The 27,219-nt window shown below is 38.0% G+C and overlaps 1 protein-coding gene across 11 annotated transcripts in view; it reads right to left on the bottom strand.

Annotated features, from left to right (window-relative positions):
- The window catches only part of CHD9 (chromodomain helicase DNA binding protein 9), a 232,426-nt gene that overhangs the window by 9,172 nt on the left and 196,035 nt on the right, over positions 1–27,219 (bottom strand). For 7 of the 11 annotated variants that reach the window (XM_027044406.2, XM_053210485.1, XM_053210487.1 and 4 more), the window contains 12 exons: positions 26,666–26,783; positions 25,973–26,030; positions 22,658–22,700; positions 21,254–21,473; positions 18,520–18,722; positions 14,596–15,504; positions 13,436–13,599; positions 12,058–12,330; positions 11,152–11,320; positions 4,710–4,849; positions 4,208–4,429; positions 85–213 (listed from right to left, as the gene is read on the bottom strand). In XM_027044406.2, the coding sequence (XP_026900207.1) occupies positions 85–213; positions 4,208–4,429; positions 4,710–4,849; positions 11,152–11,320; positions 12,058–12,330; positions 13,436–13,599; positions 14,596–15,504; positions 18,520–18,722; positions 21,254–21,473; positions 22,658–22,700; positions 25,973–26,030; positions 26,666–26,783 (2,648 nt within the window). The remainder of the gene's footprint in view (positions 1–84; positions 214–4,207; positions 4,430–4,709; positions 4,850–11,151; positions 11,321–12,057; positions 12,331–13,435; positions 13,600–14,595; positions 15,505–18,519; positions 18,723–21,253; positions 21,474–22,657; positions 22,701–25,972; positions 26,031–26,665; positions 26,784–27,219) is intronic. The other 4 variants (XM_053210489.1, XM_027044412.2, XM_053210490.1 and 1 more) reach the window with 3 other exon arrangements.

The following is a 27,219-nucleotide window of genomic DNA, read 5'->3' on the forward strand; positions in this document are numbered from 1 at the left end:
GAAACTGTGCATAATGAAACAGGGTTCTAGAGAAATCCTAAGCACTGAACCAATACAAAGGATTAACCACAAATATATAAATACCTTTCTGGCATTTCTTCTGTTAATCAGCTGAACACGTTCTTCTCCAGTAAGACTATTAACATCGAGTTTATTAGGGTTTCTGCACCGATGCCTCTTTTGTTTGGGCCTCCCCTCATGGAGCTGCATTCTCTAAAATATATAAGCAAAGAAATAGCTTTAAAACAGTGCAAACAGTACAAAAGAGCTGAACCAAGTTACTTAATCCTGTAATACTGTATAATACATATTAGATATCTATATCTAACATTGAAGATTTTACCCTTTAGTTATACTTTAAAAGGCTTAAACTTTAAATATTTTTATATTTAATACAGCTGACCCCTGAACAACATGGGGTTAGGGGTGCTCCCCCCTGCCATAGTCACAAATCCTCATATCTTGATTCCCCCCCAAACTTAACTGCTAATAGCCTACTGTTGACCAGAAGCCTTACTGAAAACACACATAGTTGATTAACACATCTTTTGTATGTTATATGTGTTATATCCTGTATTCTCACCACAAAATAAGCTCAAGAAAATGTTATTAAGAAAATCAGAATGAAGAGAAAATACATTCTCCATACTGTGCTGTAAAAAGCCCATGTATAAGGGGACATGCACCATTCAAACCTTGTTTGAGGGTCGCTGTGTAATAAAATACTAAGTAAGGCTTTAGAGTTACCCATAATGCTGGAGCAGCCTCCTGTAAATTGTACACATCTTTACTTTTTCTCCTGACACATCGGGTTTTTTTTCTGTGCTGATACAATCTGTATTTGTGCTAGCTGTGGCTCTCCTCTTTCGTCATCTCACTAACAGTTTTTTATCTCTCTTCACGAGTAATCTCACAATACTAAAAGGTAGTACTTTTATTTTATGAATGGGAATCGAGGTTTGGAGAGGTTACCTTCGTCAAGGCCACGCAGCTAGCAAGTGGCAGGATCTGGCAATAAAACTCTTTGCATCAGGCCATGCTGCTTATGTGTACAGCTTAGCAAAGCAGGCCTTGATGTTTATAGCTGTTTCGGACCAACAAGAACATTGCAAGAGATGAATGCTCACACTCTTCTGCAAGGCATACCTGTCCCATCACAGCCTGGGCCTAAATTCACCTTTTCTGTCTAGTTACTACTGCCCCACTCGGTCCCCCACACACCCTGTGACATCAGGCTAGCCATTGTTTTATGAATGTGTCTTACAATCCTATCCTCTTTCAACTCTTCATAATTGTTTTATAATGCCTAGAATAGCCTCCTCTTGGGTTAACCTGGTCAAACCTACTTATTCTTTATCTTTCCATATTTCCTTAGACGCTTGGCCTAGGCAGAGTCATTCATATTCCTTTTATCTGCTTCTATGGTACTCTATACATACCTGTTATTATATATCTGTATCTATCATGTTATAGTTACTCAGCTCTAGACATATCCCAATAGAGTATGAGAGCCAAAAAATCATTAACGTGAAGTATCCTTTAGAAATCAAACTAACGGTTATCTTGTATTTTTTATCACAGTGCTGCTTTTAAAAATATTTTAAAATCTTAATAGTATGTAATGTTATCTAAAACATCACGATAAAAAGTTTATTTGCAGTGAAAATGATGAATGGCTGTAAGTTTAAAAAATTAATAAAGATTCCTTTGCAGTGATGAGAGACAGGAGAATCCTTTACAGACTACAGTATACATGCCACAATGGCAAGAACTTTATATTGCTCACGGTTTTATACTCCATCCCTTAAAAGAGGGGCTAGCACACAGTAGTTACTCAATAAAAATCTGTTGCCTAGATAAATGTTATTTTCTAACATGTTAAGTTATAGGGTTAAACTAATGATTCTCATTATTGTTAGAACTGCAGTATTCATTCTAAGATTATCCATCATATTTAGGGAAAATTCCTCCCCTCATAATTATAAGAGCTTTATTCGGCTTAAAACATTTTTTTTTTAATTTGTTTTTTAGAGAGAGAGAGAGAGAACACACGTGTGAGTAGGGAGAGGGGCAGAGGGAGAGAAAGAGAACCTCAAGCAGGCTCCACACTCAGCGAGGAGCCTGATGTGGGGCTTGATCCTACCACCCTAGGATCATGACCTGAGCTGAAACCAAAAGTCAGATGCTCAACTGACTGAGCCACCCAGGCATCCCTATTTGGCTTTTAAAAAATCAAACATAATTAAAGTTTATTCGAGAATTAGTGGCATCCTTTGAGAAAACCAGGGATGTGAAAGGCATGTGAAAGTCAAGACTGAGGCACTTGGTTATTTCCTGGTGTCAATAATGGCAATGTAAAATTCTAGACTAAGTACATACTACAGACACAAAGACTACTGTAGGGACTGGAGCTTTTGTAGTTCCTTTTCATGAAAAAAATAACAAGTAATTTTTTTCTGTTAATAAAATAACAACTTTACCTTTATATAGAATTTTTTAATCTTCAAAAGACTTCCAGTTTTTAATCACTGGCTCAGTGAATATTCATAGAAAGCTAGATACTATTCTATGTATCAGGAATTATGTACTAAATAAGTCCTGGGGATACAAAGTCCTGGGGTAACTAGGACAGGGTCCTTAAGAAGCTCACAGAGTACCTAGACAGCTTCACTGGGCTGTCCATTTAATCTTCATAATGAAGGCAGATACAATAGGTCTGCTAGCTTCATTGTATAGAGGATCTGGCACAAATTTTGGTAATCAGTATCTAATAGTAAAATACTGCAAAATGAGGGGCACCTGGGTGGCTCAGTCAGTTAAGCGTCCGACTTCGGCTCAGGTCATAATCTCACAGTTTGTGAGTTTGAGCCCCGCGTCTGGCTCTGTGCTGACAGCTCAGAGCCCGGAGCCTGCTTCGGATTCTGTGTCTCCCTCTCTCTCTGCCCCTCCCCTGCTCATGCTCTGTCTCTCTCTGTCTCAAAAATAAATAAAACATTAAAAATTAAAAAAAAATACTGCAAAATGAAATAACAGATTTCTATGAGTAAGAAAGCCATATGCCTATAAGATAGCGAGCACAAAGTACTTCAGGGGATGTAAAAATGCAAATGAAATATAACAATTCTCACTTTGATTAATGTAAACTCAATGTGCATCTGGAGAGACACAACAGCTATACGGTTATAGCCTGAAGAAGAGCTTAAAAGTAGTAGTTTGGACACTGGATTTAAGACTGTGTAGCTTGTAATATTTACTTAAAATTTTAGTATTTTAAGTCTTTATCTAAAAAAGCTATAATAACGCCATTCTGATAAAGGTGTCATGAGTCTTAAATGAGATAATATACGTTAAGTGCTAATTATGATGCCAGGTACACAGCTAAATCTCAACACATGTTTAATATGATCATAGTATTTTTTTTTAAGTTTATTTATTTTGAGAGAAAGCATGTGTGTGAGTGGAGGAGGGGCAGAAAGAGAGGGAGAGAGAGAGAATCCCAAGTAGGTTCCACGCTGTCAGCACAGAGCCTGACATGGGGCTCAATCTCAAGAACGGTAAGATCATGACCTGAGCCAAAAATCAAGGGTTGCTTAACCAAGACTGAGCAACTCAGGCACCCTTAATATGATCACTAGTATTTTACTTTATTTTTATTACTACCTTTTAATGTTTATTTATTTTTTTTGAGAGAGAGAAAGGGGGAGAGAGAGAGACAAAGTGTGAGAGGGGTAGGGGCAGAGAGAGAGGGAGACACACAATCAGAAGCAGGCTCCAGGCTCTAAGCAGTCAGCACAGAGCCCCACGTGGGGCTCAAACTCACAAACTGTGAGATCGTGACCTGAGCTGAAGTCAGACACTTAACTGACTAAGCCACCCAGGTGCCCCTGATCATTAGTATTTTAAAATACTAAAAAGTATTTTATTTAGTATTTTAAAATACTAAAAGGATTGGAAATGTTATCCCTTTATAACCTTCACTGGGTCTTACAGTACTCTGTATATTGGAGGTGATTTTTACTATTAAGCACAGAATGGAAAAATGGAAAAAGGCACTGATGGGGAAAATGGTATTTTTTTCTGTTAGCTTTCCTAAATCTTGGGCAGAACATGTATTTACATAAGTGGGTAAAAATTTATGCTTCATCAGCACAGATTTGGTAAGTCACAGAAATAAAATTAATACCAAGATTTGTAAGGCATCACCTACAGGAATAAAAGCTCCTAAATCTTCCACATAACCTGGGTGCTCCTTAAGCCATTTTTCCAAATCCTTTCTCTTTGGCGCATCATCGCCTGCAAGTCTTGTCCCATCTTTCAGGTTAATAACCGGAACCGGACTTTCTGTATCCGGAATTCCTTGAGGCTGAGTGTAGGACAGTGCTGGATTTATCCCTGTAGAAATCTGGGAGCTGGTTAGGCCTACAGTTACCTGTAGAAAAACACCAAATGAAAATTTTATTGCTATGCTTTATCATTCAATTCTTTGCAAAGTCCAATGAAGCAAATCTTTTTGAAGAGGAAAAAAGTAAGTTTTTCAAATTTAAAATTTTCATGAATCTTAGGCAGTGTTGGATGCCTCTGAAATAGAATCCAAAGTACAATCTAATTTCCTAATTAATATTTTTATGCTATAAAACATTCACAGAATAGCAATATGTATATCTACTAGGACTGAATTTTGGACTCAAGGATCAGTAGTTTTTACTTACATGATTAGGTGGTTTATTTCTGTTAAAAAAGAGGATGTCAACACCTTCTACATTCTTCCTCCTTCCCCGCCTTTTTTTGACTATAGGCTGGTTGTCTAATCTAACTCCATTGGCACCAAGGGTTGACTGAATGGAAGTACCTAATCAAATAAAAAAATGCAAAACAGTGGTCAAAATCTAGATGTTAAGCAAATTAAAAGCAATAATTTTTCTAAATATATGGAAGTGTTAGTTCTTATTTTACACCACCCCTATTCCTCATTTGAAAATTTGGAAAACTATAATCAACTTTTTGACTTGTCTCTTCAAATTTCCCCCCCCTGATTCTCACACATCTTATCTTCCTCTCCTTTTTTTTTTTTTAATTTTTTTTTAACGTTTATCCATTTTTGAGACAGAGAGAGACAGAGCATGAACGGGGGAGGGTCAGAGAGAGGGAGACACAGAATCTGAAACAGGCTCCAGGCTCCGAGCTGTCAGCACGGAGCCCGACGCGGGGCTCGAACTCACAGACCGTGAGATCATGACCTGAGCCGAAGTCGGCCGCCCAACCGACTGAGCCACCCAGGCGCCCCTCTTCCGCTCCCTTTTAGAGGAGGAAGTGTGTCTTTCTCACGGATAAGACAAATCCTTCTCCTTCCTCTGCAGCCACTAATTCCTACCTTTTCTGAAAGCTTGTTTTATCAGTCTACTTTGTGCCAAAATACCCATTCTGTATCAGATTCTTTTCCCTGACTTAAAAACATGGCCTAACTCAAACAACAAATAAACCTCTTTCAGCCTTTTATAATTCCCCAAACCTTCGAAAGGTTAGTATTTGTTGTGCTCTCTTTTTCACGACCAACTCCTTCCTCAATTTCCCATAGTCCGTTCCTGTGCCAGCTTTTGTCAGGGGTTTTAAGATCACCACTAACTTTTTAGTTGCCAAGTTAAACTGACCTTTATTGTTCCACATTTCAATAAAAATGTCTGTAAGTGGTATGAATTAAAGTTCCATGCATTCAGCCATTTTTTTCCAATAAATAAATACTTATCGAATAGCTTGTACGTAGGTACAAGGTCCTACAATGGTTCGAAGAGGAGTTAAATGGTGTTCCTGTCCTCAAAAGTACATAATCTAGAGCTCTCCTTAAAATACTGTTAAGGATGAGATGTTTGTTTAAAAGAATTCACAGCTTATAGTGAGAAATGCATTTTTAATCAATTCAAGGAAAATTTTTAGAGCAAGTCCAGGGTATCCCTGAATAAGGAGTTGCCCATTGGCTGGCTGTGCAACCTTATGGAAGCCACTTACCTTCATCACAACTCAGTTTCAAAAAGGTACCTTAAATCATATGGTAAGGAATTACTAGTTACAATGATTAAAAAGTAGGTTTGCATATAAAAAAGCACACTAGGAATGTGACATAACTTTATAAAGAAAAGCTTTCATTATCCACCTAGTGAATTTCATTATAACCAGATTCACAAAACATTATAAATGATTTGAAAATACTTTCACTATAGCACATTTTACTTTTTTTTTTTAAAGGCTTATTTTTGAGAGAGAGAAAGAGTGAGAACGAGAGCGAGAGAGAGAGAGAGAGAGCAATAGGGGAGGGGCATACAGAGGGAGGGACAGAGGATCTGAAGCAGGCTCCACACAGATAGCAGGGAGCCAGATGTGGGGCTTGAACCCATGAGCCTTGAGATCATGACTTGAGCTGAAGTCGGATGCTCAACCAATTGAGCCAGCCAGGTGCCCCTAGCACATTTCAGCTATAACAATAAACTAACTTTCCCAAAGTACCATTTTCAAAGTACTATTCTTTAAAAAAAAAATTTTTTTTAATGTTTGTTTATTTTTGACAGGGACAGAGCATGAGCGGGGGAGGGGCAGAGAGAGAGGGAGACAGGCTCCGAAGCAGGCTCCAGGCTCTGAGCTGTCAGCACAGAGCCCGACTCGGGGCTCAAACTCACAGACCGTGAGATCATGACCTGAGCCGAAGTCGGACACTCAACCGGCTAAGCCACCCAGGCGCCTCAAAAGTACTATTCTTTTTTATAAGAACTTCTCATAACTTCCTATTCTTTTCTTTTTTCTTTTCTTTTCTTTCGTTTACTTGAGAGAGAGAGAAACTGCGAGCCGGGGGTTGGGGCAGGAAGAGAGAGAGAGAGAATACCAATCAGGCTCCGTGCCATCAGTGTAGAGCCTGATGCAAGGCTCGAACTCACGAACCATGAGATCATGACCTGAGCCAAAATCAACAGTCAGATGCTCAACTGACTGAGCCACTCAGGTGCCCGATGACTTCCTATTCTAATATGAATGAAATACCTTGTATCAGCCCCTTTCCAGCATGACCCCCAACCCTCAATCCCTGCCCCAGCTCAGTTTTTATGTTGTGTATAACCTAGATTCACCTTTTCTAAGCAGGCTCTGATTTCATACAAATATCTCTCCAGTAGGGATTTACATACTAGCTATGTCAATCTTATCACAAAACCATACTATCAAGTCTCTGGTTCATGCTATTTTCTGCTTCTCTTCCACCTCTCCCGGGAAGGTCACTTTCCAGAAAGACCATTATCTAATCTGCCTCTTATAAATCCTTTTCAATTCTACCTCTTCCAGAGGACTCTGCCTAAGTTTCTAGACAGCAGTGGCTCCCCTCTTCTCTGGTATTTAGTAACTATAATGTGCTGTGTGGCAAAACATATTATCTTGTTTTGTTAATGTCTTGTCTGATATTTAAATTTTCTTAATGTTTGTTTAGATTTGAGAGAGAGAGAGAGAGAGAGAGAGAGAGAGAGAGAGAGATAATAAGAGTACAAGAGGGGGAGGGGCAGAGAGAGAGGAAGACACAGAATCTGAAGCAGGACAGCATAGAACCTGAGCTGTCGGTACAGAGCCTGACTCGGGGCTTGAACCCATGAACCGGGAGATCATGACCTGAGCCAAGTCAGATGTTTAACTGACTGAGCCACACGGGTGCTCCAAAGTCTTGTCTAATATTTTAACATGTAGGTCTTAGTCTACTAAGCAACTGAAAGGCAGACAGTGTCTATGTTTCTTTTTACTTTCTCTTACTATATTTCCGGTGTCATATAAAAAAGTACTTAATTATCTCTGGAAAAACAACTGCATATACACCAAAGTGTGCATTTATAAACATACCCTATTTGACAATTCATAAACATATTTTCTTTGGCCAATTATATACTACTGTGATGCCCTTCCTTCCTTTTTTTCTTTCTTAAAAAAACTGAGCCACCTTTAGTTATTTCTGAGGGTGATTTTTATAAACGTTACTGATTTAAGCTAGAATCCAAAATGGAAAATTTAACTTAATCTCCTTTATAAAGCTTGTATTGCCTTTGTCATAGATGTAATTATAACACTATTAAAAATAGCTTCTTTCTGCTAAATGTCTACGAGGTGCCACACACTGAACGAGGTTTAACAAGTGTTTTCTTAAATCATCAAAAACGAAACAATAAAATCATAGAGGTATTATTTTTTCATTAAAATTTTTTTTTTAGAGAGAGAGCACTCATGTGGGAGAGAGTGGGGGAGGGGCAAAGGGAGAGAGAGAATCTTTAGCAGGCTCCACACTCAGCACGAGGCCCAGTGTGGGGCTTGATTCCACAACTACAAGATCATGACCTAAGCAGAAATCAAGAGTTGGATGCTCAACCAACTGAGCCACCCAGGCACCCCAACACAGAAGTAATATGAGGCCTATTTTATAAATGAGCTCAGAAACATTAAGTTACTGGCCTAATGTCACAGCTGGCAAATGACAGAATTAAACCCTAGGCTGTTTGGCTCTATCAACACCCTCTGTTCATTATTCCAGGTAGTTTCTGGATGGGCTCTTTAGTTTTGTCTTATTGTAATTTATGCTATTTTACTATCCCCTTTATTAATTAAATTACATTACAACCTGTATCTTTATTGGAAACTTTCAGATAAAATTCAGAGGGACCCATATAAACATAAAAAGGGCCTAGGCTTTGGAATATTAAGAATTATGATAATAGTACTTATTCAGCATCTAATTCTAAAACCTGTGAGGTACCTAATTTTAACATTGGTTTAGCATCTAATTATGTACCCGGCTCCATATTAGCCACTCTACACATATTATTTATCTCACCCAACAACTCTCTCCTACCCCAACCCTTCATTTCATAAACAAGAAAAGGGAAAAAATTGTTAAGAGATGTTCTAAGAGTCGAATAGGAAGGCAAATCTAGATTTCACATTTGCAATTAGTAAGATGGATGAGATATAATGCTTAGATAATAACTCTGCCTAGTTTTAATGTCTGAGGCTTTTTAATATTTTACATAGCTGCAGATTAGTGTCACAATTACTACTTATACTATTAAAAATAGTAATATTTGCCAAAGTAACCTTTAAATAACCTTAAAGGTGAAGACTGTACAATTCAGCTGCAATAGCAATAAAATGTTCAGATGATATTAGTGTCAATCCCATTTTATGGTGGAGTTATCAGAGTACAAGAAATTGTATTTCTAAACCCCACTTAGGTTAGTCAAAAGAGCCCACAGCTTATCTTCCCCATTTGTTCCCATTTTTCCCCTAAAAACACAGAGCTCCTTTAATACAATACTGTTAATGAAAAGCACAGTTTGGGGATTTATACTTCAGTAGTAGAAGCATGGCTGATTCATATTTGAACTGCAATCTGTACATGTCTGAAAGCCCAGGAACTAGAGAATTACAATGAATGGTTAATGAATCTGTAAGGAATACTGATGGTACTAATTTATAATTTAACTATGATTTATAATTAAAAAGTCATGACAGCAGCAATTGGGAATAGCAACCAATTTACCACTTATAATAAAGCATTATTTTCCCAAATCGTAGGAGTCCCACACACTGTGCTCATGCACAGCAGGAGATCTGAAATGTTTTCAAATACTGCATGGCAACCAGATCTAGTAGAATACTGAAACAGGGTCCTCAGCCTTATGTAAATGGTAGGTGTAATGGAAATTAAAGTCACTAATCTGCTTTAATTGAAAACTGCATTTTGTAAAGACTCAGCTGATCATGAGTAAAATTCTCAATTTCTGATACTGCACTTTCTGATACACAGACAAATTAAAGCACACTAGACCAAGATCAAGAAAACAAAACAAAACAAAACAAAACAAAACAAAACAAAACAAAACAAAACTTCTTATGGACCTCAGCACCTACAGAGCACACAACATGTGGCACCGATTTGGTATCTAACAAATACCATTGATTCAAATTGTTAAAAGGTTAGAAGAGATACAGTCCCAAAGAGGAGGAGATATGATCATTGCTTTCAAAATGTTAAGATGATCATGCAAACATAGGAATAGGTTAATTCTCTGATGTCTTTACTTTTTTAATAATTAAAAAAAATTTTTTAAAGTTTATTTATTTATTTTGAGAGAGAAAGAGAGCACAAGTGGGGAGGAGAACACAAAGAGGGAGAGAGAGAATCCCAAGTAGGCTACATGCTGTCAGCACAGAATCTGATGCAGGGCTTGAACCCACAAACTGTGAGATCACGACCTGAACTGAGATTAAGAGTCAGACATTTAAATATTAAAAAAAAATATTTATTTATAAGAGAGAGAGAGAGAGAGCGAGAGCACACAAGCGTGCACACCAGTGGGGGAGGAGCAGAGAGACAGGCAGACAGAGGGAGAGACAGAATGTTAAGTAGATTCCACGTCTAATACAGAGCCTGATGCGGGGCTCCTTCTCATGAACTGTGACATCATGACCCGAACTGAAACCAAGAGGCAGACGCTCAACCGTCTGAGCCTCCCAGGCACCCCTTGTGATGCCTTTAAAGTCAGAATCTCAATCACTGAGAATAAACAATTGCAAGCAAAATTTTCTTCTAAGTAAGAAGGAATTTTGTGGTAATTAGAGCTGCCCAGTAATACAAAGGGCTGTTTAAGGTAGTAACAATCTTTTTCCTGTAAATATTCCATGAGAAAGAAAGATTGTCTTTCAAGGATTAGTCATGACAATTCCTGTATCCTATAGACGACTGGACTACACTGTCTCTAAAGTCTTTCTAAAACTTCTCATTTTAACCTTCTCTACAAATCACCATTCATTTGTGGTTCAGGTGTTTGCTTTTAAATTCATAATTGCTTTTATATTGAAATGCTGTTTGAGCTTTTACCTGCATAAAGGGACTCGACGGAATATTTCCACCCAAATATTTAAATCCCCCAAATAAAACTGCACCCTGCTTTAAAATGTCATATTAAACGCCTCAACAGGTATTTATTAAGAACTAAAATTATACTGATTACAGACTTAAAAGAGACCCCAACATTTGAGGATAGATGCCTTTTTATTAGAAGAATAAATAAAAGAGGATTTGGAAATGACAGCAGGAATATTTCCTACTGAGGCAATTATTGTGACCATATTCACCTGATACTGGCACGGATTTGGGAAAGGTGGCGAGGCTGGTCTCCGACGCACTCTGCAGTTCCCGAAGCCGAGCAAGGTACTGTTGCTGCCCCAGGGCACTGTCTTCGCTGTCGAACGGTCTTTTCTGAGCAAGCCCTTGCTTCTGAAATGTCAACTTCAAACCACCTTCCTGTTAATAAACACCATTATCAAGAAAGAAACAATTAAAAAAAAAAAACCCATTTCAGGTTATTAAGAGAAATTTTTTACTTAGAAAAAGTGAAGTAAAAACCCTGAAACGTTAATCATCTTCCTATTCAGAAATGAACTAAAGAAAAAGAACGTCAACCAATTTCTATAATGAATATTACGTTTTCTGTCTTAAATGAAAAAAATCCAGGTACTACATACACTTTTCTGAGCAAAACAAAGTTTTACATGTGACTAGTAAATTGGAACACTATCAGCTTGAGACATACTTCTCTATGTACATTATTCATAGGACATTCCAGAGGATGTAACCCACATATTAGACACCGAATAATCAATTTAGCTTCAAAACTCATACTGAAAAATGAAATGTTACTGAGAACAGAGCATGCTAAATGTTTAAAAGAGAAAGTGCACTGACATACCATTTAAATATTATACAAAAGAACCAAAACAATTAGAATTTGTCAGACTGTTTAAGAAAGCATTCTTGATTGGCAGGACTATTTTCAGAAGTATAGGTAGAGAAACATTTAATGATGATCCTTCTAGTAGGATATTCAAGCCTAATAACCTGGATATCAAAAAGAAAACAATCCAAATACCAGAAAACAAGTATGTGAAGGAAGTAAGAGTGAGAGCAGGCAGCCACTTGCAGAAAAAGCATGCTGCACACGCAATCGCAATCGGGTCCTAGGGCAATAAAAATAAACATACGTCTTTGATTTTCACTGTAAACTCCTTTTCTCGTACATGCTTCTTCACCTTTGACATCTGTGTTGACTGATCGTGTTCTTCTTTAACACCGGCGCCTGGGGGTGTGGGTACACTGGGTTCGCTATATTCTGTAGCCGCGCCAGGGCTGTCCAGCAGTTTTGTGGTATAGAAAGAGGCCACTGTGTTGGCATCATAACTTCTTCTAGCTGAAGGCCACTTCCCTTTCAGAACTGTTTGACAAATACTGTCCAGCCGGTTGATCATCACACGATCCTGGAAAAGCATGCAAACATCTAAGTGTGGTTTTCATAGTCAGGCCAGCCCTTCGGAGATAAAATGGCTCAGGGTCTTGATGGATTTAACCCTGGTACAACCTATGTGCATTTGGTGTGTATACGTACTCTCACGTACATATGTAATTCCATAAGAGTTCAAGTACAAATTTCCACTGGAGTCCAAAAATATATGACAGAGATAGTCTTCTGTAATTTCATTTTTTATTTATAAAGTAGGTTTCACACCCAACACGGTGCTTGAACCCACACCCCAAGATCAAGACCTGAGCAGAGATCAAAAGTTGGATGCTTAACCAACTGAGCCACCCAGGTGCCTCAGCCTTGTTATTTTCATAATTATACAAGTAATACAAGTTCGTTGGAAAAATTCAATCAACTCAGAAGTAGGTAAGAGTAGAGTTCTCCACCTCCCCATTTCACAACCTCACTCCTAAAGGTAAGTACTCTTGTACTAGTCTAGCCACACTGACAGTATTGTATTAATCCGATCTGAACTTCTACCACTGAAAGTACATACACTTAAGTGAACTTTCAAAAAAATGATTGTTTTAATTAATTTATTTTTGAGAGAGAAAGAGGGAGAGGGGGAGGGAGGGAGGGAGGAAGGGAGAGAATCCCAAGCAGGCTCCGCACCGTCAGTGCAGAGCCCAGTGAGGGACTCCACCTCATGAAGTGTGAGATCATGACCTGAGCCAAAAACAAGAGTCAGGCGCTTAACTGACTGAGCCACCGAGGTGCCCCAAGTGCACTTTTTTTTTTAAGTCATAAATGGCTATGGTAAATTTCTTCAAGGAGACTCAGCTCAAAGCACCCATTCATAAACAAGCCCTTGAATATTGTATGTGAATGTCAGCATCCATTATCTCTTATTCTAAACATTCTAAGGTTATGTTGAGAAATATACACATTCAAGTACACCTATTTACTTGATAACAGTAGTTGATACTTCTGATGCTAACACCAAAATGCCATCCTATGTTTTCTAGTGACCTATTTTTCCGTACAGTAAGTTACCTACCATGAAAGCAACATAGAGAAATACTCAAAAAATGATCTGTTCTGGTAAGACATTACTCATTTACCTTTGGCCAATATGAGGCTGCTAGCATGTATCCTCCTTGTAAGATATAAGCAGACTCTGGTGTCCCATTGTTCATCTGGAAGCTATCTTGGGTCTCATCCTGGGTAGTGCTCAGTGACGCAACACTTTCTTCATCGTAGGCTTTCACGTGAGGGGTACCTTCTGCTGAGAACAATTATAACCGTTTTAAAAAGACTGCATAAAAAAAGTTTATATATACTTTTCAAATCTTATATAATTATTCAAAGGAAAAAGTTAGAAGTAAAAACAAATGGCAAAAAAGGAAAAAAAATCCACCTAGAATACAATACAGTGCCCATTGTTTAAAAAAAAATTATCACAAAAGCAAAATAAGTGGCATTAAAGAGTTTGAGGGGGAAGGGTTAACAAAACATCTCTTTCTGCATGAAAATTTGACCCTCGGTTAACCCTGTAGGTCTGTTTCCCTGGACACATATAAACTCCAGAATGATAAAGTGCATTTGGACTGAGGGGAGCATAAAAACCTGAGGAGTACACTGACATCCTCTCAGGAGGGGACCTGTATGTCGGGGCACGTCCTTGTGGCAACCCTGAAACTTGTGCTCACAGAGCCGTTACAAGAGACGCTGGCTTCTGCAGGATCTGAGGCTCCTTAGGCCAGACTGGCTCTTGCACCCGCTCGCCATCAACTCATTGCCTTGCACCTGAACTGTGGGCTGCAGCAAGGACAGAGCCACCTGACACTCCTCTACAGGCAAACTGTAGTTCCTGTGTCATTCTGAGGAGACAGCTGCCAAGGAGGGCCTATGATACTCTTGTTGGTCTGACGGCTTAATCTAAGAACCCTGCTGGCTGTTACAGAATATGATCTTGATGTGTTCACTGATCAGCATGTTCAGGAAAAAAGGAACACTAAACTGAAGGTGATCACAAAGAAGCCCATTATTGTATAAAATGTCTAATTTCTGTTTGATTAACCCGTTTTGCAATGCCTTGAATACTGAATAGGGAGTGTGCACCAGTAACACGAGTTTCCTTTTCGATAGTGCTTCTCTAAGAAAATCTGTACATATAAGACTTACGTTAACAATTTTAAGCATGCTTAAGTTATGTGAACCGAATTCGTTTTCATTTTCACTTGAAATGTCTTAAAATAGCAAAAGCACTTTATGCATATACCTCGCTTTGGGACTTCTTCTTCTTCACTGTCACTTTCTTCTGATGAAGATGAGGAGGAGGATGATGAGGAAGAGGATGAGGATGAGGATGAAGACGATGCTGAAGAACAGGAGGAGGATGAAGAGGAACTAGAGCCTGATCGAGAGTCGGAACAAGAGGAGGAGGAAGACGAGGAAGAAGATGATCTGGAAGAACAGGATGATCTCTCAGAATCAGAGTCAGACTCAGAACTAGATTCGGATCCTCTTTTGTGGACTCGCTGTTTCTTAGAAGCTGGGTTTGGAGTTAGGGGTTCTGTTCTGGCTGCAACCATGCGTCTGTCTGTTTCACCTTTTCCACCAGATTTCTGGTCTCCAGTGGCCTGCGGTAAAACACCATTCTTTGGACTTACAGGCTCAGACTTTATTAGTGTCCTGGTTTCCTCAGAAGACATAGATTCTTCTTCAGAAGACTGAGGCTCCTCTTTAAGATTTTCACTTTTAACTTTCATATCCTCTAGAATAATACCTTTAGCATCTAGGAGCCTAGGTAGAGAGGTAAGAGGAGAAGCAGAAAGTGCTACTTGATATTGCTGTAAAAGTGGGGTAGAAGTCCTTGAAGGAGCCATCTTACTTTGACTGTAGTTCCTTTGAGCTGCCATAAAGGAGAGTTCAGGATCACGAAGAATGTGATAGTCTGTTCGGCTCACCCCATGTTTCGCAGCTCCAATGAGCAAGTCCCTATCATGAGGGCCACATTCCCACCAGACTGGTAGGTCTGGATTTGGATGGCAAAGCTTCAAGCGTTCAAACAATTGTGGATGTCGGAGGGCCTGTTCCCGTACTTTCCTTAGAAGTTCAATGCGATACAAAGTCCTTGAAGCACGTTCTTCTGTGATTGGCTGGATAAAAATATTTGGATCCACCAATTCTATGTTAAGACAAGAACAAAAACATTAATCTTGGAAACACTTTATTACAGAGTTAAACAAATAATGCAACTTCTAAAATGCAACTCTACTCGATATCACTGTGTAGTTTCCAGAATTTTTAAAATATTTTTAAATGAGGAAAAATACAAGTTTTTAAAAGTACCAAAATCCATACATACAGTGTATAACACTGGATCTTCTGAAAGTGGGGAAAACGTAATGTTTTTGGGAAATATGTTAATATAACTAAGAATTTACTTTTAAAAAATTCCCTATGAGCTATGTCCTTACTACTCTGTGTCTTTTATTATTTTTTTAATGTTTATTTATTTTTGAGAGACAGAGCACAAGTCGGGGAGGGGCAGAGAGAGAGAGGAAGACACAGAATCTGAAACAGGCTCCAGGCTCTGGAGCACAGAGCCCGATGCCGGGCTTGAACTGGGGAACAGCAAGGTCATGACCTAGGCCAAATTTGGATGCTTAACCGACTGAGCCACCCAGGCACCCCACTAATCTGTGTCTTAATCAAAGAGACAAACACTTACTTGAACTCATTTATAAATACAAATTAAAACTGTTAAATCATAGCCGATAAACAAACAGAAGTCCACATATTTCTAGCTGCACCAAGGAAATTCAGGGCATTGTGGTGAACTCACAGGAACACTTAAGGCTTTCTTAAAATTTCAGGGAAGTGCAGGAACACTGTCAAAGGCTATGTGAAGTAGTGGCTTGAGCTGGCTCGGTTTCAACATTAGATCTTGCTATATTCCTTTCGATGCGGTTATATCTTTGTGGGCAGAGATACTGGCAGTTCAAAAATCGACAGGGGCTTGTTGAAATAATGCGGGCCCACTTAAAGGAGCTGGTAGTGGCCAAATCTAGAACAATTTGAGTATCAAAATAATGAGAGTATTGGGTTCTAACCTATAGAGTAAAATAAATATCTAGATCAACAGATGAAACGGAAACAACAGTTCTTGCTTGTAGCAGAATTCCACATTAAAAGCTGTTACACATAAGGATCTACTCATGGATACTAATGCCAATGGGTGGAAGTTTGAGGAGAAACAGGATTTGTGTGGTCTCAAAGTATCTCCTCAAGATATCTGTTAACTGCAGGGGAAAGGATATCAATTTTACACTGGAGAAACATGGCATAAACTACTGTAACCAAGCAATCAAGGGCAATACCATCAGTGTTAGCTATTTTGACATCATGAATCCATTGATATGTTCTGAGAGGGACACATCATTTCTCTGTACTCTTGACAAAAATGCATAACCTCAATGCAATCGGGTCACGAAAGACAAGAGAGAAACTGAGGGTCTGTTATAGACTGTAGGAAGCTAAGGGGAAAGACCAACTAAATACAATGTGGGATCCTGGAACAAAAAAGGACATCAGTGGACAAACCAGTAAGATCCGACTAGACATTCAATTTAGTTAACAGCATTGTACTGTTAAGTTTCCTAGTCTGATAATTATACTGTAATTAGTCATGTAAGATTTTAACATTAGGGGAGGCAAAGTGAGAGATGCATGGAAACTTCTGTGGTTTTTTGCAACTTTTTTCAAAGTCTAAAAGTAGTTCAGAATAAAAAGTTAAAAAAAAAAAAAAAAAAAGACCATGCAGACATCAATGTAGAATAGGAAACAAGAGTGGGCATATCCATTCTACCTCCAGGATGTGACAGTTGTATAGTCCCTGACAGGTGTATACATCTCATTAGTAAGTAACTGCGGTTATTTAAGAAAGAAAAGTAGTATTTTTTTTCTTTCAACTTCTATTATGTTTTCAAACAATTACTAGATTGTTGGAAACAAATACTTAAGTTGTTTGGATCTAATTATTCATTAAACAGAACTTCTGGCCTCAGGTGCTGTGAAAAATTACTGAGACAGTAAGGGATCTATGAGCTGAGGAAGTTTGGAAAACTGATCTAAGTAAAACCTCACATTTCTAACAAGAAAACTACCTTTTCGATCATTATTGATTGTCAGTAATTAACCCTTTCTTTTTAAAAACTGGAGTCAAAGTGGTTAATTTATTCATCACATTTTATATCGTTCGGGAATTAAGAAAATTAAAAAAAAAAAAGAAATGAGGGCCTCTCAGTAACCATGAATAATAGAAGACACAATACTTTGCTTTATCTCTTTAAACCCATGGATAGTCTCTCAAAAGACCTTTAAGTAGACTACTCTGGATTATCTGGTATTTGGGTAATCAAGTGATGGGCTACTCTATTCAGTAGACTGACAACAGATCTGTTAGGACATAAAATTAAAACAAACCAACCAACCTACATGAAATTTACGTCCTTTTATTAGCCATTTATATTTTGACTACAAAATAGGATTAGGAAGTCACTGGGTTTAGCAGTCAGAAATCATATTCAACAAAGAATGGAGATAGCTGCTTATCATAGCATGATTGAGAGGAATTGCTGACAGGATAAGCGATTTCTCTGGGCTTCAAAGACGATGAAAGTCACTCTCCTGGGTGAATCTGTCTTGCCAGTGCCTTGGCTGAGCATTAGCACCTCTGATTGGTTGTCGTTCTCTTTTTTTGAAGGCTCTGGGTGATTTTTTTTCCCCCTACTAAAACTCTTTGAAATGTTTTTAGAGAGGAGGCCTCATTCCTTGCAAAATTATTCACTGAATAAACCCTGTAAAACAGTTCCTATGAGATGGACTAAAACTACAGGTTAGTTCTGTTTATCTGAAGCTACTATTTATCTTCTACCTCCCCCCGATCATCAATCTAATATTGAATAAGCACTGGCTATTCCTCAAAACTCAAGGTGCAACTTTATTCTCTTTTGATCTAATTTTAATAGCAGAATTAACAAATAGGGGGAATCTCTGAACATAGTTAATTTACAATTTTGAAAAATAACTGATGTGTTGAATTAGACAGCACTGACATAAAAAAAGTTGGAAATTTCAGAATTTTAGGGATTTTTGCCTCTTTGACCAAAACCAGGAAAAAAATAAGTTTTATACCTACCTTCTTTGGAAGGAAGACGACAAACCCTCCGACACATAGACATGAATGCATACAAATACTTCTCCAAACTATCATCAGTTTTCTTATGCAGCCTAGCCATAGCTCTAAATTTTGTCCAGTCAAATTGGCCTCTGTCAGGATCAAATACCACTCCAAATGTGGACACAACTCTATAAAAGTCAGCTTCTTCTCTTCTTGTCCATCTATTTTGAGTCAGATTAAAGAAAGAGACACACTGGTCATTAAAATAAATATTAATGCTGAATATAATCACTATAATAAAATTTAAAACATTTCAAATACCTAACACTTTAAAGGATTAAATGCAAGGGTACTGCCTTGCAAATATATGCTAGTTGACTCATCTGTCCAACCATGCTTCTCTTCCTTCAGAAAATAATAGTTTTTTGCACATCTACTACGTAAGAAAATATGCAGGGGATACAAGATTACGTAAGACATGATGACCCTACCTTTAAGGAAACAGTGAAACATTTCAAACATATCCCTAGTGTAAGGTGGTATGTTGTAGTTGTATGCATTCTAGGAAGCAAGGATTTTAGGAGAGTGCAGAAGATGGGAGGTCCAGTTCAGACCTGAGTGATCAAGAAAGCATCACAGAAGTAAGTGGCTTTTAACATGGAACAAGGCTAAGATCAGGTAGGGAATTCTAGGAAGCAGACACAGTATAAGCAAAGTAGGAAGTAATCTACATTTGGGGGAGATGATGAGCATTCCAGTTTGACAAGGATATGGCTCATATTGGAGGCAGAAATGGGGTCTGATTATGAAACACTCCATACCTGGCTAAAAATAGTCTCTATTCAGTTGAAAGCTCCTAAAGATATTTTAAGAGGGTAATATTACCCTCACATACCACAAATCTCCAGTCTAACTTATAGACACTTTTCCCTGGTTAACTTAGAGAATTTTGAGAATGAGAAAGAGTATATGAGACGTTTGAAAAACATCAACAGGCCATTTTTATCACAGTGCTTCATTAAGAAGATTCATGTAATAATGCTGCAAAAATAGCCTGGGAAACCAATTAATTCTTATAAAGCTTACACCTGAGTGATGGAAGTAGGAATAGAATAGAAAGGATGAGTTAAAAGACTACCCAGAACACACAAAAATATGACACAGTGTCTACCCTCAAAGAACTTACAACTTAGGAAGACAAGACAGGGAAAGGAAAAACGTCCTTATAACATCTTGTATTAGTGTGATAATGAGTAATTTATTTGGATAAGTGTTATATGAGTACAGGAAACAGAATACTGTGAGCTGGCCTGTTTGAGAAAAAATTAATATAAGAGATAGGACAGGTGTTGGGCTCTGAAGGATGGGCTAGGTAAGGACTAAAGAGGAGGAAGAAAGGTATCCCAGGTGATAGGAACAACATAAGCTAGGGTACTGAGTCAAGAATACGTAGGATATTATGTCAGAGGAAATAGTACTGGATAGAATTAGAAATGCATGCTGACATCTAAATTGAAGAGACTCTTGGACTGAGGCTTAAGAACTTAAACTTTATACCTAGAGTAAATAAGGAGCCATTGAATATCATGAGAAAACTAGTATTTTAGGAAGATTGATCGAGATCTGACAGACCAAGGGAAAATGTATGTGGTTAAAGATGGCCATAAATTCTTTGCCGCTCTTCCCGTGGACAGGTATAATCTCTTTCCCTTTTCTTTTAAACTTCATTGGCCCTGTGACTTTTTTTGACCCATAGAAAGTGGCAGAAGTGATGCTTTATAATTGCTGAGACTAGGCCTTAAGAAATCTCCAGCTTTTATTGCCTTTGTCATTGGGAATGCTCCCTCATTCAAGCTCCCAGCTGGCAGCCCAGCACCAACTGCCAGCTGTTTGAGTGAGGCCACTTCCTACCTGCTGGCCAAAAAAACAGGAAGCAGAAGAACCACCTGGTCAACCAAGAGAATCATGGGAAATAAAAAAAAAAACTGGTGTTTCAGTCACCACATTTTGGGGTGGGTTAAAATGGAATTGTAGGTAACTGAAACAGTGTATTTACAGAGATCTAGAACATTGAAAATCTTGTTTCAGATGAATTAAACTCTGGTTATGATGGATGTGCTGCAAATAAATACCAAAGAACAAAGATATATTTTCCAGAGAACATCCAAGGATCCAGGTTTAACAAGGAGGCCAGGCTATTGCTAAACATTGCTATTCTTTTCAGTGTAGTCTATCCTCTTTAAGAAGTTAAAGCTTTTGGGAGGAGAGTAGCATGACTGTCTTCTTAACAAGGACTTTTGCAGAAAGGTATACTATTTTTTTCTCCTTTGATATGAGTGGTTGCAAGGGTTCATCCTCTGTATAAAACAGATAAGGACTTGTCTTCCATACATTCTTACATTTCATAAATGTCAATATAAAGTAAGGTAGAATGGACTTTATTTCACGTAACTTAAATGTATGCTTTATTAAGAATTTAATTCTTGAGTTTGCTCTGCAATTTCATTTTTTCAATACCTCAGTATTCATAAATAACAGAATAATGATTAAATACGAAGAGTGCAAGGAACGATAAAATGCAATGATCTTTATCTGTTTGATATATTTGTGTGCATGCATAAAAGCACTTTGCTTTGACCAACTTCTCTACCTATATGTTTTTCACAAAGTGAGATAATCACACTCTAAGAGGCTTCGGAATGAAAAACTACATTTAGATACTAACATTAAAAATTTAGTGCTACTGTCTTACCTCTGCTGTCTTTCTATCTTGGCTGCCATTTTAGGATTAAGAGTGGCTTCTTCATAAAGAGGCTGCATGACACTGGCAGGCACTGAGAACGTGGGCTGTATCTGTTGGATTTGTCTGTTTTTATTAGTACGCTGATATGCAGTGATGAGACGCCTCAAACGTGTGGTTAAAGCTGATTGAGTTGGCCAATAAATTTTATCACCCTCCATCAGCTGACCATCTGTATTTAAAGAAACTCATATCAATAAAAAAAAAAAAACTAAAAAATGAAAACAATTTTGACCCTCCCCCCCACCAAACTAAACAGATGATGAAATGAAACTCACAAAAAGAGCAAAATTTCCTTACTTAAAATATTTTTTCTTTCAATCTGATTATGTGGGGGAAAAAACCCACACAAACCAAACCTCTCATTATAAAAAAGTTTTCTTTTAACTACAGCTGTAAAAACATTACAACAAATTTTTACAGCAGCTCAAAGAAAGTAGGTCACAGTGGAATAAAGAACCACAATATTATCTATTGAACTTCGCTTGCACAGAAAATACAACTCTTGCATTTCCAGGCATAATACGTTTTACTGCCTGGCAAATACTCACTTGCCTAAATTTAAATGAATTAAAAATCAAACTGAAATCTTTGGGAAGTTGAATACTGTAGACACTTTTAAGTAATGCCTTCTTCTGTATTAAATCTATCTCAATTTATGTGAGAATCAAAACATTTTAAAGGCCATTGGTGAGGAACATATATTATAAAAAACTCCCTATAACAATGCTGTCACTTTTATGCTCTTATTCACCTAATAAAGTGCAGGACCTAGCTCTCTGTTTCCAGGGAATAATCTTCTAATTACATACACCATAATTAAGCAGTAATCATTCATGCTAAGCCAATGCTATTCCTTCTTCCCTAGTCAAACTATGAAAAGATGAGGCCCGACTCCACTTGGGTGCCAGGTGGGAGTGAGTGTACTCTAACAGTATGTTTCTATCTTGATAAACAGAAGGAAGTAGAAGGAAGACCCTGCAAAGGAAGGCTTTGTAGAAAAGGGGTGTGAGAAAGAATGGACCCTAAGGTGCATATGGAACTAATAAGTTGTTGGATGGGTTACTGAATTAACACTTTAATGATGAAATCCCATACGCAAATTTAATAATGTAACCATAAAATCATCAAAGCTTTGATTCCATAAAAGCTTAGTGAGTCACTGTGTAACTATTTGTAACTAAAAATACTGTTACATTTCCAGTCAACTAGTATGTCTTATAATGATTACAACTGTCTTCAATAAAAATTTCATATGCATCAAACATCACAAAAGTGGAACAGTTTATTGATTTCATGGTATCATGAGAATGTGAATTTTCAATAATACTAAATAAAGAGATAAATGCAATGTACCTCCATCTGCTATAACAAGATCTCCTGGTGAAGAAACATCATCCTTTTAAAAGAAAACAGAAATTTGTCACAGGGTAATTGGGTCAAGATACACTGAAGAAGAAAAGAGAATCAGGTTTCTTAATATAGTAGTAGAGAACTTTTTGTAATAGAGTTTTTAATGATTAATTTATCAAAATTAAAAATTTTAATTTCTTGTTCTAAATTCCCACCCATTTACAACTTCTCTGTTGCCTTTTACACTTCAGACCAATTATTTTGCACTACAATTTTCCTCTTCCGTGATCACTTTTGGTCCAGTTACTTTCCCCCCACCCTTCCTCTACCTGCAAATATGCCCCAGGCTTTCTTGCTAACAGTTTTTTTTTTTTTCATTCTATATACCAACTTCCATAATTTATTCATTCTCATATCTGATTATTAGACAGCCAGCAAATCTTTTTTCTTTCAGCCTTGAACAGTTTGCTTGTGGTATATATCTAATCTTTATCTGTCAAAAGAGCAGCTCCAATTAGGTATTCCAACATTACTGTAAACATATTCATAACTTTGGTGGTTTTATTCCAATGACTACTATTTTTTTAAGTTTATTTTAATTTATTGTTTATTTATTTTTTGAGAGGGGTGGGGGGGGGGGAGAGAGACAGAGAGGGAGAGAGAAAGAATCTGAAACAGACTCTGTGCTGTTAGTACAGAGCCCAACGTGGGTCTTGATCTCATGAATTATAAGATCACGATCTGAACTGAGATCAAGAGTCGGAAGCTTAACCAACTGAGCCATCCAGGCACCCCAATTGTTATCTTTTTAAAGTTTATTTGTTTACTTACTTATTTAAGTCATCTCTACACTCAATGTGGCACTCGAACACACAACCCTAAGATGACGAGTTGTGTGCTCTTCCAATTGAGCCAGTCAGGTGCTACCAATGACTACTATTTTCTATTGTTATTTTAGAAAAGACTGAAATTAGAACTACTGTCATTCCTTTTCAAGTGGGTCTTTTAACTCTGGTTGCTTTTAACATATTCTCTTTGTTCGGAACATCTGTAATTTCACTAGGATGTTTTTTTAGAGTGGACTTAATTTTTTTTATCCTGCCAAGATTCACTTTATTTCTTGAATCTCAGGGTTCATGTCTTTCATTAAGTCTGAAAAATTCTCAGCTGGTATCTCTCTTAAAACAGGTCTTCTCCTTTATGCTCTCTGGACACTCCCTCTGGAATACCTATTGGACATATACCAACCAGACATCATCATGCTATCCTCCTTGTCTCTAAAAGAGTTTTTCGTATTGATTTATTGCCTCTCAGCCCTAAATTCATTACCTGTCATACCTTTTACGGGCCCTAAGAAAATGGATCTGGCCTCTTTAAATACTGTGTTTCACCAGCCAGTATGATGTCAAGCTTTGTCAGTAGTGGCAGCCAGAGACACAGTATGAAGAAAAGGGTTTTTCTTCTTTGGTTTGGGTGAACTCCTCCCGTGCTCACCTCTGCAGTTCAAGCAGCTTCTTTAAGTGCCTATTGGCTAGCGGCTTTCCCTGGTGACCTCGCCCTTGGGTGGTTGTCTAGTGAAGTGCCTCCAGTGAGACACTTCCCCAGGAAAAGGTCCCTTGGCAACCCTGGAGGGTAGACTTCGGCAAGTTCCAGAGGGTGGATTTCCAGCAAGTTTCGCCACCAATGAGGTGTGGCCACGCCCTCCCAAAAAAGTGAGGATCTCAGCCCTGCTGGACACGGGGCTCTTCCTTAGGTGCTCTGCATCAGCCCTCAGAAGAGTACCCACTCCTCTATTCTTCAGCATTCTCTTTACTTCTTATCAGCCAATCTCTCATCACTTTAATCCACTGATTATAGTCAATCATTCTACAAACCTTCCCTGTTCAAATTGCTATGTGGTCTCTCTCTCCTGATTGGGCTAAACTGAGCCATCGTGCTACACTGTGGATCCTTTCCTCATATCTATTTTCTAAATAATGTCTTCTCTCAAGATCTGGGTCTAATCTGCCTCTCCAGCACAATGTTTAACCTATATGTTAAGTTTTAACTTCTAATGACTGTATTTTCCACTTCTAAAGTTTTACATAATTCTTTTTCCATATGTCCCTACTCTTTTAAAATCAGATCCATCTTTCTTTTGTTCTTGGATCTTTCTTTAATGTCTTTAACCATTTAAAAATTACTTATTTTCTATTTTAATAGATCTATATCAGAAATTCTTAGAGGTCTAATCCTGTTCTTTGTTGTATTTGCTAACATTTACTCCTGGTAAATTGTTCCTCATATTTTAAAAATTTTTGGATTTTGACCTCATTTCACAGAGGGTTTTATCTTCAGGACCAAGTATAGTCTACACTGAAGCTGTTCTTTTTCCATAATTCTTTTTCTTTATGTTTCTACTAGGTACCTCAGGGGTATTACCAGCTTGGGATCCTTTTATGTCACATTTTTGGCTCGAGAGTTCCTGGACCATGCAGGTGATGTAAAAGAAATCAAACCATAAACTCAAGAGAAAGCAGGCCTATGGCTAATGAATTCTCAGGGGAAACAATTTTTTTTCCCTACCCAGAGCCCACGCTGTTTCTTGGTGCTGTTTGTCAGAGAGTGCTTTCCTCTGAGGGTTTTCATTCAGTATAGGATTTCCATTCTCACTGCCACACTCTGGCCCTCACTCTCACTTGTCCTCATACAGCCATCAATATCCAAGCCCCTTGGCCACAAAGACCAACACACCTTACCTGACAGTTACCACACCATCTAGTCCTTTACCATGCCCTTGTTAAGTACTACAGAATTCCTCATCCTTTTTAACATCACTTCCCCCACTCCACAGACTATTTTCTGTATTTTCACCAACTCTGCTTCTTCCTTTTGACTTTCTATAAACAGAACACATAGAACTATGTTTTCCCAGCTCAGAATTCCTCTCCTCTCTACCTTCTACTTTAAACCCTTTATGTGGGTATAGTTTCTATCTGTTGCTGTGTACTTGTAGTATCTACTTGTCACTCTCTGCTTTGGGATTTTTGCCCCAACACTGTGCTTCTTAGTTCCTAGCACTGCAGCACGTGGGCAAGCTCCACTTCATCCACACGTCCACGCCAGCCTCCGGCTTGTCTAGAAGGGAGATCAGGCAAATTCTGAATGATTATTTGTGATGTCTGTCAACCTAAGTGGATCACTAACTTAGCTGCTCTTCTGAAGAACAGAATTAGGTAGAAGGAAAACATGAAAGAAAAACACACAAAAGAAACAGCAAACAAAAGAAACCATGGAGTGACTAGAATTGAGGATTTTAAAATAGGATCCAAAGCATACCTCCATATCATCTTTAAAGATAGCTGGGGCAGGTTTGTATTCTGGATCTTCCACATCCCTGTTAAAATACCAACAGATGCCACAATTACTGTACTGGACTTAAAACTTCTCTTGACAGGACAAATGGGAGTCTTGTTGCAAGGACCTTTTAGTGTGTTTTCAGACTGAAATTTCTGTTCTTTAGCCTGAGGACTCGAAGCCACAGCATGAAGGTGGTTCTATGGCAAGTCAGAAGAAAGCTACCTCTAATGGACTCTTAGTACCAAGTTCACTTTTAAATGTGGTAATATTAACCTCAACATAGTCTCTTACTTTTCTCTTTTGGTAAGAAAACAAAGATGGCAAAGGCCCTTACTTGTTACAATGAAAAACATCATATTTCTCTTCAACTGTAATATTCTTAGCTGTCTTCTTTCCTCTTATGCCCTCAGAATTTTATGGCCTTAATGGCCATGACCATTAAGAATGGAAAAATGAAGGACTCATCACAAGAATGGGTATGGGGCAGGTCCAGCCTCTTCCTTGATCATACTGCTGGATAAGCACTAACTTATCAGATGAGTATCATTAGTTCTTTCCGATTGTAAACTCCAATTCTCTTACCACTGCATTACTTAAAGATAAACATCACTGACAGAATATGTGATGTTGATAGAGATACATGGAGAAATCAAGACCCTGAAGTGCACATACCCATCCATATAATCATTTGCCCTCTGTTCTGCAGCAACTGCTTTCTCATCAGGTTTTCCCACTCTTTCCAAGAAGCATAATGCTGGGTCTGCTCGGATAGTGTTATATTTTTCATAACCTGGAGGGATCACCAATTGTGAAAGTAAAAAGGATAAAAAGAAAAAAGATGTATAAATATAAGCATTCCACACATTTATGGCAGATAATGTTCCTGGACTAAACGGACCATATGTTAAAATGATATACATTAAGCATGTTTTCCAGAAATTATCACAAATTACATGATCTGGCATGTGTATATTTAAAAATTTAGATTAAGTTTATCAGTTAAATTGAAAAAGAGGAAAACCGATCACACAGAACACACTTGACCTAAGAACTCTTCCTGAGGGGAAGTTATGTGAGACTTCTGCCACCCTTTCATGAAGAAGTGTAGTGACTGACAGACATAATTTGGTGGTGTATGCTGTACCTGATACTGATAATAATATGAGTGTTTCTGGAATAAAGCTGTAGGTGGAAATCATCAAACTGAGAACTAGTTGAATTATAGT

This window comes from Acinonyx jubatus, chromosome E2, assembly GCF_027475565.1.
Source record: "Acinonyx jubatus isolate Ajub_Pintada_27869175 chromosome E2, VMU_Ajub_asm_v1.0, whole genome shotgun sequence".
In the NCBI taxonomy this organism is placed as follows: Eukaryota; Metazoa; Chordata; class Mammalia; order Carnivora; family Felidae; genus Acinonyx; species Acinonyx jubatus.